This window comes from Triticum urartu, chromosome 2A (assembly GCF_056163025.1).
Source record: "Triticum urartu cultivar PI428250 chromosome 2A, HENAU_Tu73, whole genome shotgun sequence".
Classification (NCBI taxonomy): domain Eukaryota; kingdom Viridiplantae; phylum Streptophyta; class Magnoliopsida; order Poales; family Poaceae; genus Triticum; species Triticum urartu.
This window is the reverse complement of record NC_141874.1, coordinates 331,575,259-331,593,733: the sequence shown is the minus strand read 5'-3', so window position 1 is coordinate 331,593,733 and position 18,475 is coordinate 331,575,259. Positions and strand designations below refer to the sequence as shown.

General features: G+C 45.7%; 1 protein-coding gene across 1 annotated transcript; it reads left to right on the top strand.

Annotated features, from left to right (window-relative positions):
• Nucleotides 1-17,813: 17,813 nt before the first annotated feature.
• On the top strand, nt 17,814-18,263 carry LOC147985005 (uncharacterized). Its single transcript, XM_087541363.1, has one exon. It carries the CDS (start codon nt 17,814-17,816, stop codon nt 18,261-18,263), a length of 450 nt encoding a protein of 149 aa, XP_087397489.1.
• Nucleotides 18,264-18,475: the final 212 nt, after the last annotated feature.

Below are 18,475 nucleotides of genomic sequence, written 5' to 3'. Positions count from 1 at the left end.
GGATTCCACTTCAAGATGTGATTTGCTCTCAATTCTGGATGCGTACTATGGATATCATCAAATTTTTATGTCCAAGGAAGACGAAGAGAAGACCTCATTCATCACCCCGTGTGCCACATACTACTTCGTGTACATGCCTTTCGGGTTGAAGAGTGTCGGGTCCACTTTTGCAGTTGGAGTCCAGATTGGTTTTGAACCACAGTTGAACAGGAACATTGAAGCTTATATGGATGATACTATGGTCAAGACCAAGGACAGATCGACCCTTATCCAAGACATAGAAGAAATGTTTGCTAATCTGTGCAAGATCAACTTGAAGCTGAACCCAGAGAAGTGTGTGTTTGGCATTCCCTCCAGCATGCTACTTGGTTTCTTCGCGTCCCATTGCGGGATAGAGGCCAACCCCGATAAGATCAAGGCTACCGAGCAGATTTAGGCACCTAAGACAGTTAAGGATGTGATGCGTTTGACAGGGTGCGTTGCCACGCTTAGGAGATTCATCTCCAAGTCTGCCGAGCACGCCTTGCCGTTCTTCAAGATCTTGAAGAAGGCGGGACCCATGATGTGGACTCCGGAAGTAGATACAACATTGTAATATTTGAAGACCTAGTTATCCTTTGTGCCCACTTTGGTAGCTCCCAAACCACAAGAGCCTTTGCTACTATATCTGGCAGCAACTAATCAAGTGGTTAGTGCAGCACTAGTGGCGCAGCGGGAATTGAAGGAAGCAGCAGCCTCAGCTAGTGTCCCTTCCGGGGGAGAGAGTGAGCACAGCCCGACAGGGTCAAATATGGATCAAGGCAAAGAAGAGCACAACAGCGGAGACAACCCCAAGGACGTGGCAAGGAAGAAAGTGGTGCAGCGCCCAGTGTACTTTGTCAACTCCCTATTGGAGGGGGCTAGATCCAGCTGCTCTGGTGTGCAAAAGTTGATTTTTGGCCTTGTCATGGCCTCAAGGAAACTGCGCCACTACTTCCAAGCCCATGAGATCACGGTTGTCACCCGCTTTCCTTTGCAAAGGATAATCCGAAACCCTGAGGCTACTGAAAGAATAGTAGAGTGGGCATTGGAGTTATCCAGCTTTGGCCTGAAGTTTGAGAGCACATCAACGATTCAAAGCAGGGCGTTGGCAGAGTTTATTGCAGAATGGACGCCAACCCCTCATGAAGAAGTACTGGAAATAGTTGTCCCCGGCAAGGAAGCACCCCAAGAACGGATCATGTATTTCTATGGCGACTTCTCCCTACAAGGTGCAGGGGTTGGCGTACTTCTCATTGCTCCCACTAGAGAGCACCAGAAGTATGTCGTCCAAATGCATTTTCCCCGGGAGGAAGCGACCAACAATACAGCAGAATATGAAGGGCTCATTGCTAGGCCCAGGATTGCCACAGAATTGGGGATCAAGAAGCTGGTCATTCGAGGAGATTCACAACTTGTGGTGAGACAAGTCAACAAGGATTACCAAAGTCCATTGATGGAGGCATACGTTGAGGAAGTGAGAAGACTGAAGGAGCGCTTTGACTGATTGCAAATAGAGCACATACCCCGTGCGGAAAACAGCATTGCTGATTGATGACCCACAAGTATAGGGGATCTATCGTAGTCCTTTCGATAAGTAAGAGTGTCGAACCCAACGAGGAACAGAAGGAAATGATAAGTGGTTTTCAGCAAGGTATTCTCTGCAAGCACTGAAATTATCGGTAACAGATTGTTTTGTGATAAGGTAATTGGTAACGAGTAGCAAGTAATAATAGTAAATAAGGTGCAACAAGATGGCCCAATCCTTTTTGTAGCAAAGGACAAGCCTGGACAAACTCTTATATGAAGGAAAGCGCTCCCGAGGACACATGGGAATTATCGGCAAGCTAGTTTTCATCACGATCATATGATTCGCGTTCGGTACTTTGATAATCTGATATGTGGGTGGACTGGTGCTTGGGTGCTGCCCTTACTTGGACAATCATCCCACTTATGATTAACCCCTATTGCAAGCATCCGCAACTGCAACATAAGTATTAAGGTAAACCTAACTATAGCATGAAACATATGGATCCAAATCAGCCCCTTACGAAGCAATGCGTAAAGTAGGGTTTAAGCTTCTATCACTCTAGCAACCCATCATCTACTTATTACTTCCCAATGCCTCCCTCTAGGACCAAACAATGGTGAAGTGTCATGTAGTCAACATTCACATGACACCACAAAGCATATTCATCAACATACATCTCATCAAAATATCAAACGAATACCAAATTCGCATGACTACTAATAGCAAGACTTCTCCCATGTCCTCAGGAACAAACGTAACTACTCACAAAGCATATTCATGTTCATAATCAAAGGGGTATTAATATGCATAATGGATCTGAACATATAATATTTCACCAAGTAAACCAACTAGCATCAACTACAAGGAGTAAACAACACTACTAGCAACCCACAGGTACCAATCTGAGGTTTGGATAAAAAGATTGGATACAAGAGATAAACTAGGGTTTGAGAGGAGATGGTGCTGGTGAAGATGTTGATGGACATTGACCCCCTCCAGATGAGAGGATCGTTGGTGATGACGATGGTATTGATTTCCCCCTCCCAGAGGGAAGTTTCCTCGGCAGAACAGCTCCGCCAGAGCCCTAGATTGGTTCCGCCAAGGTTCCGCCTCGTGGCGGCGGAGTGTCGTCCCGTGAGCTTGCTTATGATTTTTTCCTCGACGAAAGACTCCATATAGCAGAAGATGGGCATCGAAGGGCCACCAGGGGGACCACGAGGCAGGGGGCGCGCCCCCACCCTCGTGGCCAGGGTGTGCCCCCTCTGGAACTTCTTGTGATTAGTATTTTTTATATATTCTGAAAATAGCTTCCATGAAGTTTCAAGACTTTTGGAGCTGTGCAGAATAGGTCTATAATATTTGCTCCTTTTCCAGCCCAGAATCCCAGCTGCCGGCATTCTCCCTCTTTATGTAAACCTTGTAAAATAAGAGAGAATAGGCATAAGTATTGTGACATAATGTGTAATAACAGCCCATAATGCAATAAATATCTATATAAAGCATGATGCAAAATTGACGTATCAACTCCCCCAAGCTTAGACCTCACTTGTCCTCAAGGGAAAGCCGAAATCGAAAAATATGTCCACATGTTTAGAGATAGAGGTGTCGATAAAAATAGAATACGGACATGAGGGCATCATGATCATTCTTACAATAGCAACATATATATATTGTCATATGATCTTATGCTAAAGTAACAATTCAATCACAATTTCACGTATGAATCATAAACTTCATTGAGAACCAACAAACTCTAATCTCGATCACTGAGGCAATTGCAATTTATCATAACATAGGAAAGAGTCAATATAAGAGCTTTTCAGCAAGTCCACATAGTCAACCATCTTTTAGTCTTTCACAATTGCTAACACTCACGCAATATTTATGGGTATGAAGTCTTAATCGAACGCAGAGAAAGATAGGGGCTTATAGTTTTGCCTCCCAACGTTTTACCTCAAGGGTAATGTCAACAATAATAGTTCATGAAGACTCACATCCAATTTGCTATATATATCAGGATCTTTCCAACACATTGTGCTTGCCAAAGGATAGAATGTAAAAGGAAAGGTGAATATCACCATGACTCTTATATAAGGTTGAAGATAAAAGTAAAAGATAGGCACTTCACAGAGGGAACCAGAGGTTGTCATGCGCTTTTATGGTTGGATGCACAAAATCTTAATGCAAAAGAACGTCACTTTATATTGCCACTTGTGATATGGACCTTTATTATGCAGTCCGTCGCTTTTATTTCTTCCATATCACTAGATCGTATAAAGCTTATTTTCTCTGCACTAATAAGTCATACATATTTCGAGAGCAATTTTTATTGCTTGCACCGATGACAACTTACTTTAAGGATCTTACTCAATCCATGGGTAGATATGGTGGACTCTCAAGGCAAAAACAGGTTTAGGGATATTTGGAAGCACAAGTAGTATCTCTACTTGGTGCAAAGAAATTGGCTAGCAAGAGAGGGAAAGGAAAGCTCAACATGTTGGATGATCCATGACAATATAATTTATCTCGGATGTAGGAAAACATAACCCATTACGCTGTCTTCCTTGTCCAACATCAAATCTTAGCATGCCATACTTTAATATGAACCTCTCTTCCTTTATTACTTCCTATTAATTGCAACGATGACCAAAACTATGTTTGTCAACTCTCAACAACTTTTATTCATCATACTCTTTATATGTGAGCTCATTACTTTCCATAAGATCCATATGATCTCTTTGTTTCTTTTTATTTATTTCTTATTTTATTTAACTCCCTCAAGATCATAGCAAAATAATCAAGCGCTTGACTCAACACTAATATTTATTATATAGCTCACGGACTCGATTACATAGAGGGATCATAAAGCAAAACTCAAAACTAGATCATACTAAAAGTTTATTCTACTAGTCAAGATATTACTAAAAGGATCGAACTAAGAAAAATGGTAAAGATAAAAGTTGTGATTGTGATATGATACCGGGACACTCCCCCAAGCTTGGCAGTTGCCAAGGGGAGTGCCCATACCACATACTCAGTTCTTCTTTGTTGGTGAAGACGGTGGAGTTGTTGATGATGGATAGTCGCACATTGAGCGTAGGAGGTCCTCCAACTAGCAGATAATGCCCTTGAGTGCGATGATATGCTCCTTCAACAAAATATTTTCACGTGTGAGATACTTGTTTTGTATACGGGCTAACTCAATCATCTTGAAAGCTTCCATCTCAGTTGGGGTAAGAAGATTGTGATCAAGTTGAAGGGTGTCTTCTGCTACCGGAACTTGGTCCTCCGTGGTCTTCTTGATCCCTTCATCCTTGTTGATCTCCATAGGTTCTTCCCTCTTCAACTCTATCTTCATTAGCCAAGCATCGTTGTCACCATTGTTGGAGGAGGGGGACGACATGATGCCTGGCCTTGATAACCCTGACAGAAAATAGCTCGAAACAAGAACAGTGGATATTTGCATGGTACGGTGGTCAAAACCTTCAGGAGATTGTATAATGAATTTTTACTGACCAGAAAGAGTATCGTGCAAGAAAACGGAGTCCGAGAGCACACGAGGTGCCCATGAGGCAGGGGGCGCGCCCAGGGGGGTAGGGCGCACCTCCCACCCTCGTGGAAGCCCCGTGTCCTTTCCGGTATGCTTCTTATTTTCCTATTTTCTTAAATATTCCAAAACGAAGAAATATTTCCATTAGAACTGTTTTGGAGTCGGTTTACTTACCGTACCACGTACCTATTCCTTTTCAGAGTCTGAAACGTTCCAGAAAGTGTCCCTTATGTATTCCGCCGGGGTTACGGTTTCAATAACATTAGTTTCAACATTTATGGGATTACCTGAGATATAATGTTTAATTCTTTGACCGTTCACCACCTTCGGATTTGTGCCTTCAAAGTTGTTGATTTTTATGGCACCAGAATGATAGACCTCCTCGATAACATAAGGACCTTCCCATTTAGAGAGAAGTTTGCCTGCAAAAAATCTTAAACGAGAGTTGTATAGCAATACATAATCACCTACATTGAACTTATGCTTTTGTATCCTTTTATCATGCCATCTTTTAACTTTTTCTTTAAACAGCTTGGCATTTTCATAAGCCTAGGTTCTCCATTCATCAAGTGAGCTAATGTCAAATAACCTCTTCTCACCGGTAAGTTTGAAATCATAATTGAGCCCTTTAATGGCCTAATATGCCTTATGTTCTAGTTCATGAGGTAAGTGACATGCTTTACCATAAACCATTTTATACGATGACATACCCATAGGATTTTTATATGCAGTTCTATAGGCCCATAATGCATCATCAAGTTTCTTGAACCAATTCTTTCTAGATCTATTAACAGTCTTTTGAAAAATTAATTTGAGCTCTCTGTTACTCAATTCTACTTGACCACTAGACTGTGGGTGATAAGGAGATGCAATTCTATGATTAACGTCATACTTAGCAAGCATTTTACGAAAGGCACCATGAATAAAGTGTGAACCACCATCATTCATTAAATATCTAGGGACTCGAAACCTCGGGAAAATAACTTCTTTAAGCATCTTAATAGAGGCGTTATGATCAGCACTACTAGTTGGAATAGCTTCTACCCACTTAGTAACGTAATCAACAACAACTAAGATATGTGTATACCAATTAGAGGAAGGAAAAGGTCCCATATAATCAAAGCCCCGAACATCAAATGGTTCAATAACAAGTGAATAATTCATAGGCATTTCTTGACGTCTACTAATATTAACAATTCTTTGACATTCATCACAAGACAAGACAAACTTACGGGCATCCTTGAAAAGAGTAGGCCAATAAAAACCGGATTGCAATACCTTATGTGTAGTTCTATCTCCAGCATGGTGTCCTCCATAAGCCTCAGATTGACACTTTCGTAGGATCCGTTCCTATTCATGCTCAGGTACACAACGTCTAATAACACCATCTACTCCTTCTTTATAAAGATGTGGGTCATCCCAAAAGTAATGTCTCAAATCATAGAAGAACGTTTTCTTTTGCTGGTATGTGAAACTAGGTGGTATAAATTTAGCAACAATATAATTGGCATAATCAGCATACCATGGAGCAGTCCGAGAAGCATTTATGACATTTAATTGTTCATCAGGAAAGCTATCATCAATAGGTAGTGGGTCATCAAGAACATTTTCTAACCTAGACAAGTTTTCTGCAACGGGGTTCTCAGCTCCCTTTCTATCAATAATATGCAAATCAAATTCTTGTAGTAAGAGAACCCATTTAATAAGTCTAGGTTTAACATCTTTCTTTTCCATAAGGTATTTCATAGCAGCATGATCAGTGTGAATAGTTACTTTAGAATCAACAATATAAGGTCTGAACTTATCACAAGCAAATACAACTGCTAAGAATTCCTTTTCAGTAGTATCATAACTTCTTTGGGCACTGTCTAGAGTTTTACTAGCATATTGAATAACATTTAATTTCTTATCAACTCTTTCCCCTAGAACAGCACCTACAGCATAATCGCTAGCATCACACATAATTTCAAAGGCTAAATTCCAATCAGGTGGCTGAAAAATAGGTGCAGAAATCAATGATTTCTTAAGTATTTCAAATGCTTCTACACAATCATCATGCAAGACAAAAGGAATATCTTTTTGTAATAGATTAGTCAGCGGCCGAGAAATTTTTGAGAATTCCTTAATGAACCTCCTATAGAAACCGGCATGACCCAGAAAACTTCTTATACCTTTGATGCCCTTGGGACACGGCATCTTTTCAATAGCATCAACTTTAGCTTTATCAACTTCAATACCTATTTCAGAAATTTTATGCCCCAAGACAATACCTTCATTAACCATAAAGTGGCACTTCTCCCAATTCAAGACAAGATTAGTTTCTTCACATCTCTGCAAAACTCGATCAAGGTTGCTTAAGCAATCATCAAAAGAGGATCCATAAATGGAGAAATCGTCTGTGAAAACCTCACATATCTTTTCACAAAAGTCAGAGAATATACCCATCATGCATCTTTCAAAGGTAGCAGGTGCATTACATAAAACCAAAAGGCATACGTCTATAAGCAGAAGTACCGAAAGGGCAAGTAAAAGTGGTCTTTGATTGATCATAAGCTGACACAGGCATTTGAGAGAAGCCAGAGTAAACATCCAGAAAGCAAAAATATGTATATTTGGATAATCTCTCTAGGATTTGATCAATAAAAGGTAAGGGGTAATGATCTTTTATAGTAGCCTTATTTAATTTGCAGAAATCAATTACCATCCTATAACATGTAATAATTCTTTGCGGGATCAATTCATCTTTATCATTAGGAACAACAGTAATACCTCCCTTCTTAGGGACACAATGTACATGACTTACCCACTTACTATCAGCAACGGGATAAATTATACCTGCCTCAAGGAGCTTTAGTATTTCTTTTCTTACCACTTCTTTCATCTTAGGATTCAGCCGTCATTGATGATCAATAACTGGTTTGGCGTCTTCCTCCAAATTTATTTTGTGTTGACATAGAGTGGGACTAATGCCCTTAAGATCATCAAGAGTATATCCAGTAGCAGCACGGTGCTTCTTCAGCTGTTCAATAATTTCTCTTCCTCCTTCCCCGAAAGGTTAGCACTAATAATAACAGGATATATTTTCTTTTCATCAAGATAAGCATATTTAAGAGTACCAGGTAATGCTTTAAGCTCAAACACGGGATCACCCTTGGGTCGAGGAGGATCCCCTAGGATTTCAACAGGCAAATTGTGTTTCAAAATAGGTCCCTGTTTAAATAATACTTCATCTATTTCCCTTCTTTCATTCATGAACATATAATTTTCATGGTCTAGCAAATATTGTTCTAATGGATCAGTAGGAGGCATGGCAATAGAAGCAAGACCAATAATTTCATCTTTACGAGGCAATTCTTTATCATAGGGTTGTCTACGAAATTTAGAAAAAATAAACTCATGAGACATATCCTCTAAACCAACAGAAACAATATCCTTATTGCAGCCTATCTTAGCATTAACAGTATTCAAGAAGGGTCTACCAAATATAATGGGACAAAAGCTATCTTGAGGGGAACCAAGAATAAGAAAATCAGCAGGATATTTAGCCTTCCCACACAAGACTTCAACGTCTCTAACAATCCCAATTGGTGAAATAGTATCTCTATTAGCAAGCTTAATGGTAACATCAATACCTTCTATCTCAGCTGGTGCAATATCATGCATAATTTATTTGTATAAGGAAATAGGTATTGCACTAGCACTAGCACCCATATCACACAAGCCATGATAACAATGATCTACTATTTTAACAGAAATAACAGGCATGCCTATGACAGGTCTATGTTTATCTTTAGCATCAGGTTTAGCAATTCTAGCAGTCTCATCACAGAAGTAAATAACATGCCTATCAACATTATCGGCCAAGAGATCTTTAACCATAGCAACATTAGGTTCAACTTTAACTTTCTCAGGGGGGTTGTGTGTCCTAATATTACTTTTGTTGACCACAGTTGAAGCTTTAGCATGATTCTTTATTCTAACAGGGAAAGGTGGTTTCTGAACATAAGCAGTAGGAACAATAGGATCATTATAAGTGATAGTCTTTTCTTCAACTTTAATAGGTGCAACTACTTTTACTTCAATGGGAGGATTATATTTAAACCACTTCTCTTTAGGGAGATCAACATGAGTAGCAAAGGATTCACAGAAAGAAGCTACTATCTCAGAGTCAAGTCCATATTTAGTACTAAATTTATGGAAAACATCGGTATCCATAAAAGATTTAACACAATCAAACTTAGGTGTTATACCTGACTCCTTACCTTCGTCGAGATCCCAATCTTCAGAGTTGCATTTAATTCTCTCCAATAAATTCCATTTGTATTCAATAGTCTTCATCATAAAGGAACCAGTACGAGAAGTATCGAGCATGGAGCGATTGTTGTCAGAAAGCCGAGCATAAATTTTTTGAATAATAATTTCTCTTCAGAGCTCATGATTGGGGCATGAATATAACATTGACTTAAGCCTCCCCCAAGCTTGAGTGATGCTTTCTCATTCGCGAGGCCAAAAATTATATATATAATTACGATCACGATGAACAAGATGCATAGGATAAAACTTCTGATGGAATTCCAATTTCAACCGTTTGTAGTCCCATGAACCCATATCATCACATAGCCTATACCATGTCAATGCATCTCCCTTCAAAGATAAAGGGAAGACCTTCTTCTTGATAACATCATCGGGCATACCTGCAAGCTTAAATAATCCACAAACTTCATCCACATAGATTAAGTGTAAGTCGGGATGCAGTGTTCCATCTCCTGCAAAAGGATTAGCTAGCAGTTTCTCTATCATACCCGAAGGAATTTCGAAGTAAACATTTTCATTTTCAGTAGGTCCAGTAGGTTGAGTAGGTTGAGGAGCAACTATTTGCTCTACCGGTCGGGGTGAAGATACCCCGAACAAGCCCCTCAAAGGATTACTTTCCATAGTAACAAGTGACAGTAAATTTCAGCACACTATATAAATTTTTCCTTACCAAATTCCACCTACCAAAGCCGCTTCACTCCCCGGCAACGGCACCAGAAAAGAGTCTTGATGACCCACAAGTATAGGGGATCTATCATAGTCCTTTCGATAAGTAAGAGTGTCGAACCCAACGAGGATCAGAAGGAAATGATAAGCGGTTTTCAGCAAGGTATTCTCTGCAAGCACTGAAATTATCAGTAACAGATAGTTTTGTAATAAGGTAATTGGTAACGAGTAGCAAGTAATAAAAGTAAATAAGGTGCATCAAGATGGCCCAATCCTTTTTTCTGCAAAGGACAAGCCTGGACAAACTCTTATATGAAGGAAAGCGCTCCCGGGGACACATGGGAATTATCATCAAGCTAGTTTTCATCACGATCATATGATTCGTGTTTGGTACTTTGATAATATGATATGTGGGTGGACCGGTGCTTGGGTACTTCCCTTACTTGGACAAGCACCCCACTTAGGACTAACCCCTATTGCAAGCATCCGCAACTACAACAGAAGTATTAAGGTAATCCTAACCATAGCATGAAACATATGGATCCAAATCAGCCCCTTACGAAGCAACGCATAAACTACGGTTTAAGCTTCTGTCACTCTAGCAACCCATCATCTACTTATTACTTCCCAATGCCTCCCTCTAGGCCCAAACAACGGTGAAGTGTTATGTAGTCGACGTTCACATGACACCACTAGAGGGATGACAACATACATCTCGTCAAAATATCGAACGAATACCAAATTCACATGATTACTAATAGCAAGACTTCTCCCATGTCCTCAGGAACAAACTTAACTACTCAGAAAGCATATTCATTTTCATAATGAGAGGGGTATTAAAATGCATAATGTATCTGAACATATAATCTTCCACCAAGTAAACTTACTAGCACCAACTACAAGGAGTAATCAACACTACTAGCAACCCACATGTACCAATCTAAGGTTTGGATACAAAGATTGGATACAAGAGATGAACTAGGGTTTGAGATGAGATGGTGCTGGTGAAGATGTTGATGGAGATTGACCCCCTCCCAATGAGAGGATCGTTGGTGATGACGATGGTGATGATTTCCCCCTCCTGGAGGGAAGTTTCCCTGGCAGAATAGCTCCGCCAAAGCCCTAGATTGGTTCCGCCACGGTTCCGCCTCGTTGCGGCGGAGTCTCGTCCCTAAAGCTTGCTTATGATTTTTTCCTCGACGAAAGACTCCATATAGCGGAAGATGGGCATCGGAGGGCCACCAGGGGGCCCACGAGGCAGGGGGCGTGCCCAGGGGGGTAGGGTGCGCCCCCCAACCTCATGGCCAGGGTGTGGTCCCCCTCTGGAAATTCTTGCGCTCAGTATTTTTTATATATTCTGGAAATAGCTTCCGTGAAGTTTCAGGACTTTTGGAGCTGTGCGGAATAGGTCTCTAATATTTGCTCCTTTTCCAGCCTAGAATCCCAGCTACCGGCATTCTCCCTCTTCATGTAAACCTTGTAAAATAAGAGAGAATAGGCATAAGTATTGTGACATAATGTGTAATAACAACCCATAATGCAATAAATATCGATATAAAAGCATGATGCAAAATGGACGTATCAGGCGGCGAGGCTAACGAAGGACAAGACAGACAATGTTAATCTGAAGTGGGACTCTAATATCATCTGCAATAGATGATGTAAAATACAGAACCAAAAAGTGCTAGATGTAAAACGCATTAGCCTCACCACGGCCGCTCTGACAGATGTTGTATATTCCGTTCACTCTGAACTTAACTAAAGGAACTAAAATTTACAGTCGAAACTGAATTTTACTATCAAAACTGATTGAACTAGTAGTAGAGCATTGCAATAGATGTTTAGGGCATTCGAGCACTAATAGCAAAGAGTCAGTGATCTAAATCAGCAGACGCTCTAGCAGGGAACACACTAGCAGAGAGCAAGTCGTGCAGCAACACCGCGAGCGAGTGCTAAAGCAACAACTCCTGGAGCTGCCGGAGGTCGTGGAGCAGCAGCAGCGCGAGCGAGAGCAAGAGCAGAGCAGGAGCACGAACAAGAGCAAGAGCGGAGCAGTAGTGCGACTGACAACAATAGCAGAGAAGAGCAGCAGCATCAACAAAAGCAAGAGCAGTGCAGCAGCGCGGCCGACAGCAAGATAAGAGTCGTAGCGCGAGCAAGAGCCGGAGCAGCTGCAGCTCATGCCGGTATGGAAGTCGCCGCCGAGGAAGCAACGACATGGGGGAGAGACGTCGTGGATGAAGTGGCTGGCGACGGCGCCGTTGATGGAGACCCGCCATGGCTGCTCGGTATCCAGCACCGGCAGCCCCGTGAGATCGAATAAAAGATAAAATGCAGCGGTGAGTGCAGAACCTCCCTGGTGGCGCCGAGTGGGCCTCGACTTCATCGGAGGAATTGGTGAGAGTGTTGCGGTTCCGGTGGGGCAGGTCAAGACGGTGCTGTGGGGATGGAGGTGGCACGATAGACGAGGCAAACATCGAGGTAGCTCCTTGGAGGTGGAGGACGGTGCGGTTGATCCGGCGGGATGATGAGATCGACGACGGATCCTCATCCGGTGCAGTCGATGAGGGACGGCGAAATGTTGCGGTGGACGACGTCGTCGAGGAATAGTCTCCGGCTGGCCGGCAGTCGAGAGGCCGACGGAGGAGCGTGGGGTTTCGTGGGTTTTGGCAGCCTCGGTGGACGAATGGTGGACGAAGGGGAAGGTAGGGGGAGCCATGCCTTAGGACGCGCTTGTCCAAAATGTAGGGTAAGTTACCAGCGTACCCCCACCAGTTTTGATACCGCGACGTCGAGCTGGCATTTCCGGCTGAGGGGTAGAAGGGGGCTTTCCTGTGTCTAGGCTGCGAAACCGATTTCAGATGAGGAGGGAGTTTTTGCGTGGGTCAAAATTTCGGGATAACAAGGCGCGGCGCAGGTTGAAGAGGAGGGAGTTTCAAAGCAGATGAGACAAAAGATATTCGAGCTTGAAAATTTCGAGATAACAAGGCACGGATTCCTTATTCGGCAGAACAAACTTAACGTGTACAAAAATACAATTCATACAAGACACAATAGATTCATGTCCCCTTTTACTATATTGCTATAGATGTCATTGAAAAAACTACAAGAAAAATGTAAAAAAAACGGGAGAACAAGATTACCATGTACAGTACCAAATCGATTCTCACATCCCTCAACAACAACAACAAACAAATCAATTCCCACCAAAAGAAAGAGGCATGTCCCTTTTTATATGATTACGAATGCCAGGATCTTGAATTTCAATTTTTGAATTCACGTTATGTTGAATTCGAATATATCGTTAGGTGACCTTGCGGTTTATAATGGATGTAGTCCTACATTTTGATCTTCCAACATATATGAACATTTTACTCCACCCTATGAACATATATATTGCTGTCCACCAAATGGGCTAAATTTGAATCAATTTTCCTTATTTGAATACGATTGTTGTCAAGTTATACAATAATTTAAATATTATCTTGATAGCAAAAAATATGCATATAGCAATAATCATATTTCACTATGAACTACATGTACCATACGATCTCCAATTCAAATATTTGTATCCATTTTATGTTGAATTCAGATCAGAGTACATTGGTCTATGTACCGAGATGTTCGGGATAATCTAAACCCTGTTTTCATATGTATATTTTTTGGCTAAATTGGGACAAGTTTTGGTATAAGCTTCTTGCAAAACCGGAGATTCTCTCAACAAGCCTCACGGTTCCGAGAAGGAACGTGTCACCTTTGTGTGTGAAACAATATACGCTGCCTCCCCCCTGATTTTTGTCGGTGTTCTAGGAACGGGGGTCCCCAGACACGCCTTCCTGCGGCCCGCGGCGTGGCTCCACCAGCGGCCCTGTACGACCCATCTTCACCAGCAAACACTCAAGACCCTCGCGAGGGGCCTAGCCTTGCGAGGCGGACGATGCAAGACCTCCTCATGGGCTGCCTCACTAGGAAGGCTCACGAGGGGCGGAGAGATCAAGGCAAGGGACACCTCGCGAGGTTTGCGTGACGCAAGCCATGATGACTAGAGCTAGGCGGACGTCAAGCGGGCGCCAGCACGCGTAGTGTCCTCATTTCCTCTTTGGTGCTAAAGAGGCAAGCGCAGGCGAGGAGTCCCGAGGCATCAGGCAAAGGTTTCCATATCGGTGCAACAAGACCAAGACCAGCACGACAGCAGGAAGGAGGTCACCGTGGAGCCCAAGACAGCATCACCACCAGAGCCTTTGGCAGGCGAAGACTACTTTTGTCAGGATAGCTTGTACTAGCTGTCCCCCTTCAAATTGGCCATTGTGGGATCCCTTCCCGCTCAATATTTGGGAAGTGGACCGGGGCCTCTATATATAGGACTAGCCACAACCGTAGGGAGGCATATGGGAAAGGATCGGCTCATCTAGAGAGAGAGAATCCACAACCACATAAGTTCACCAAGCACAAGAACACCTCTCCTTAGGAGGTTGTTCTTACCTTGTAACTGTTCATCCTCAGCCCAAGAGGCAATCCACCACACCACACTAGAGTAGGGTGTTACACCACAACGGTGGCCCGAACCAGTATAAATCTTGTGTCTCTCGTTCTTTAGGTTCGTCGAGCTAGGCCATGAGATCGTGTTGCGTGCGAGATAGAGGGGGAGAGATCTTTGTGCGCACGCCAGTGTTCAAACCTCAAGGGTTTTGCCGGAACTCGAAATCCGACATTTAGCGTGCCAGGTAGGGGTCCTCCAAAGCTTCGCCTCCCCGACCAGCTCCCATGGACGCCACCGCTTTTCCGACTGGATCGACAGGCACCCTCCGCAACGCCAGGGGGCTCCAGGACTTCACCCACGCCTTGCGGCGGGTGTAGTGGCTGCACAAGTTCAAGCTGGAGATGTCGCCCCGTTGCGATGGTGCGGCGGATCCGGCGGCCTTTCTGCTGGCGTACGAGGAGGCCGTCCTGGAGGTCGGGTGCGACGATAATGTCATGGCCAACTGGCTCCCGATGGCTCTCGCTGGCGTGCCGCGCGCCTGGCTCCTCAATCTACCGGAATCTTATGTGGCCTCCTGCATCACGTGTTTCGGGGGACCAGCACCCCCGTCGTCGCGGCTCTCCTCGGTGGCTCATAGGCGCCGACCTCGGACTGTCACGTCAAGCCGTTCTTTCGTTGGATCGGCGCCGCCTCCACGCGACAGGGGGCTCCCCGGGTTGGGTGGCGCCCAAGGCCGACCTGACCTTCGACTCAAGGGATCACCCAGTCACCATCGTCGGTTCGGGCGTGCTTCCGATGCTTTGCACACCGACCATCTACAGCATAGTCGTTACCAAGACTCTCATCGACGGCAGCGCAGGCCTCAACATGCTCTCTGTGGAGGCTTTCAGCCTCCTTCACGTACCACTCGAGCGGTTCCGCCCCAGCAAGCCTTTCTCCGGGGTCGGCGGCAACTCCTCCAACCCCCAGGGGCAGATCCGTCTCCCCGTGACCTTCGGCACACACGACAACTACCGCACCGAGCTAATCGACTTCGACATTGCCTGCATCAGCTTGTTGTATAACGCCATCCTTGGGTACCCAACGCTGGCCCAGTTCATGGCAGCTACCCATCCTGCCTACAACCTCATGAAGATGCCAGGAATCAAGGGCGTCCTCACCGTGTCCGGAGACACCAAGGAAGCCGTGGCAGCCCTCAAGCTAGCCTTCAGGGCCATGGCGGCAGCTTGCTCGGCCGACAAGGCCGTGTCCAGAACCAAGGGGGCTGCGCCGACCAAGAAGAAGCGGCTATTCACCCAAGGTCAAGCCAAGACGAAGATGATACCGGTCAACGCGGACGGCACCTCTGGCGCTACCTTTACCATAGGCGCCGACCTCGCCCCAGATCAAGAAAAGGAGTTGGTGGACTACTTGTGGGCGAATAAGGAAGTATTCGCCTGGGAGCCCAAGCAGCTAGTTGGGGTCCCAAGAGGAGTGATTGAGCATCATCTGAGGGTGTGCCCCAATGTGCGCCCTGTGAACCAGAAGGCGAGGTGGCAATCCACGGACAAGCAGTCTTTCATCGTTTAGGAACCCCGCAAGCTGGAGGCAACAGGTGTCATTTGCGAGGTCCGGTACCTAGAGTGGCTGGCAAACCCAGTCGTCGCGCCAAAGAAAGGAGGGAAGGAACGCATGTGTGTCGACTTCACCAACGTCAACAAGGCTTGCCCTCAAGACCCGTTCCTGCTGCCGTGCATCGACCATATTCTTGACTCCACTGCGGAGTGTGATCTGCTGTGCTTCCTGGATGCGTTCTCAGGCTACCACCAAATCAAGATGGCGGTGGAAGATGTGGAGAAGACGGCTTTCTTGACCCCATGCGGGGTATACTGCTACACTTGCATGCCATTCGGACTGCGCAACGCAAGAGCGACCTTTCAGCGGTTGAGGCACATCGCCTTGGGGCAGCAGCTAGGGAGAAACACTGAGGCCTACGTCGATGACATTGTGGTGAAGTCTCGGGAGGCGAGAACTTTGATTCAAGACCTGGAGGAGACCTAAGCGAGCCTGCGCCAGGTTAACTTGCAGCTCAACCTGGAGAAGTGCGTGTTTGGTGTTCCTTCCAGCAAGCTGCTGGGCTTCCTCGTGTCCCAGAGAAGGTCAAGGCAATCGAAGACATGAGCCCACCACAAAACCTCAAGGAGATGCAGAAGCTTGCAGGCTGCGCGACTTCGCTGGGACGTTTAATCTCCAAGTTGGGGTAGCGCGCCTTGCTGTTCTTCAAGCTGATGAAGAAGAAGGGTCTGTTGAGTGGACCCCTGAGGCCGACCTAGCATTTCAAGACCTCAAGAGATATTTAACCAGCCGGTGAGTGATGGTGGTGCCTCGACCTCGCGAGACCTTGGTACTCTACCTGTCTGCCACACCCCACTCCTCCAGCGCGGCGCTGGTGGCCCTCAGAGAGGAGCCCCATGTCAAGGGCTTGCTAAATGAAGCCGCCAAGCCGGATGTGGCTGCACAACACAAAGACGATGTTCCTAAGAGAGCGGCTGCTCCGGCTAGTCATCAAGCCCCAGGAGCTGGGGATCCATAGGAAACACCTCAGTCCCCGGAAGTCAAAAACTCCGTCAGCTCTCCCGCCCTTGTCGAGCACCCAGTGTACTTCGTCAGCACAGTGCTACGAGATGTGAGAGCGTGATACCCCATGCCTCAGAAGCTCTTGCTCGCACTCCTGGTGGCCTCGCATAAGCTGCACCACTACTTCCAGGGTCACTCCATCAAGGTCGTCTCAGCTTACCCGTTGGAGAGGGTGCTTAGGAGCCCCAATGCTGCGAGAAGAGTTGCTGAATGGAACATCGAGCTGCAACCATTTGACCTGGAGTTCAACACAACCAGGGTCATCAAGGGGGTTGCGCTCGCTGACTTTGTGGCAGAATGGACCGATACCCCGGAGCTCGAAGTAGGCGAGAACCGATCCCTCTCACCGGGGAATGAAGCGCCAGATGGCTGGGTCATGTACTTGATGGCGTGTTCACACGCCGGGGCGCGGGGGCTGGAGCCGTTCTCATCTCGCCCACTCAGGACAAGCTTTACTATGCCGTGCAGTTCTACTTCCAGCGGGGCGAGAAGGTCTCCAACAACATCGCGGAGTACGAGCGCCTCATCGCCGCCTTAAGGCTGCGGTGGCCCTCGGGGTGAAACGCCTCACCATCAAGGGAGACTCGCAGCTCCTCGTCAACTTCTCCAACAAGGTGTATGAGTCAAAGGATGAGCACATGGAGGCATACCTTGCGGAGTTACGTAAAATGGAGAAGCAGTTCCTGGGCCTGGAGCTGCAGCATGTGCCTCGTGGCACCAACAAGGAGGCCAACGACATCACCAAAAGAGCATCCAAGCGGCTGCCCCAAGAGACTGGCATCTTTGAGGAGCGGCTCTTCAAGCCTTTGGCAGCACCTCCGCTTGCGGAGCCAACGCCACCTCACGAGGAACTCCCCCAGACATCAGCCTCGGGAGCCCCCACCTGCGGCCCGACCTCGGGAGCGCGCCTACTCTTAGCGCTCGAGCTTCAGGAGGGGTGCTGGATCGAGGAGTTCAAAATGTACCTGATGCAGGGCACGTTGTTGAAGAAGGAGGAAGACGCGGAGCGTGTGGCCCGGCAGGCTACGGCGTACTGCATTCAGGACGGTGAGCTATACAGGAAGCGGCCGAATGATGTTTCTCTATGATGCCTTTCCAGGGAACAGGGGAGTGAGCTGCTGCCTGACATACATGGTGGAGACTGCGGGCACCACTCGTCGTTGCGCACCCTAGTCGGCAAGGCTTTCCGCAGTGGGTTCTACTGGCCCACGGCACTCAACGACACGGCCGATCTCGTGAAATCCTGCGAGGCCTGCCAATTCCATGCCAAGCAGATCCACCAGCCTGCTCAGGACCTCCA

Coding starts and splice junctions, on each gene's coding strand:
- LOC147985005 (XM_087541363.1), top strand. CDS start 17,814: ATGGAGGCATACCTTGCGGAGTTACGTAAAATGGAGAAGCAGTTCCTG.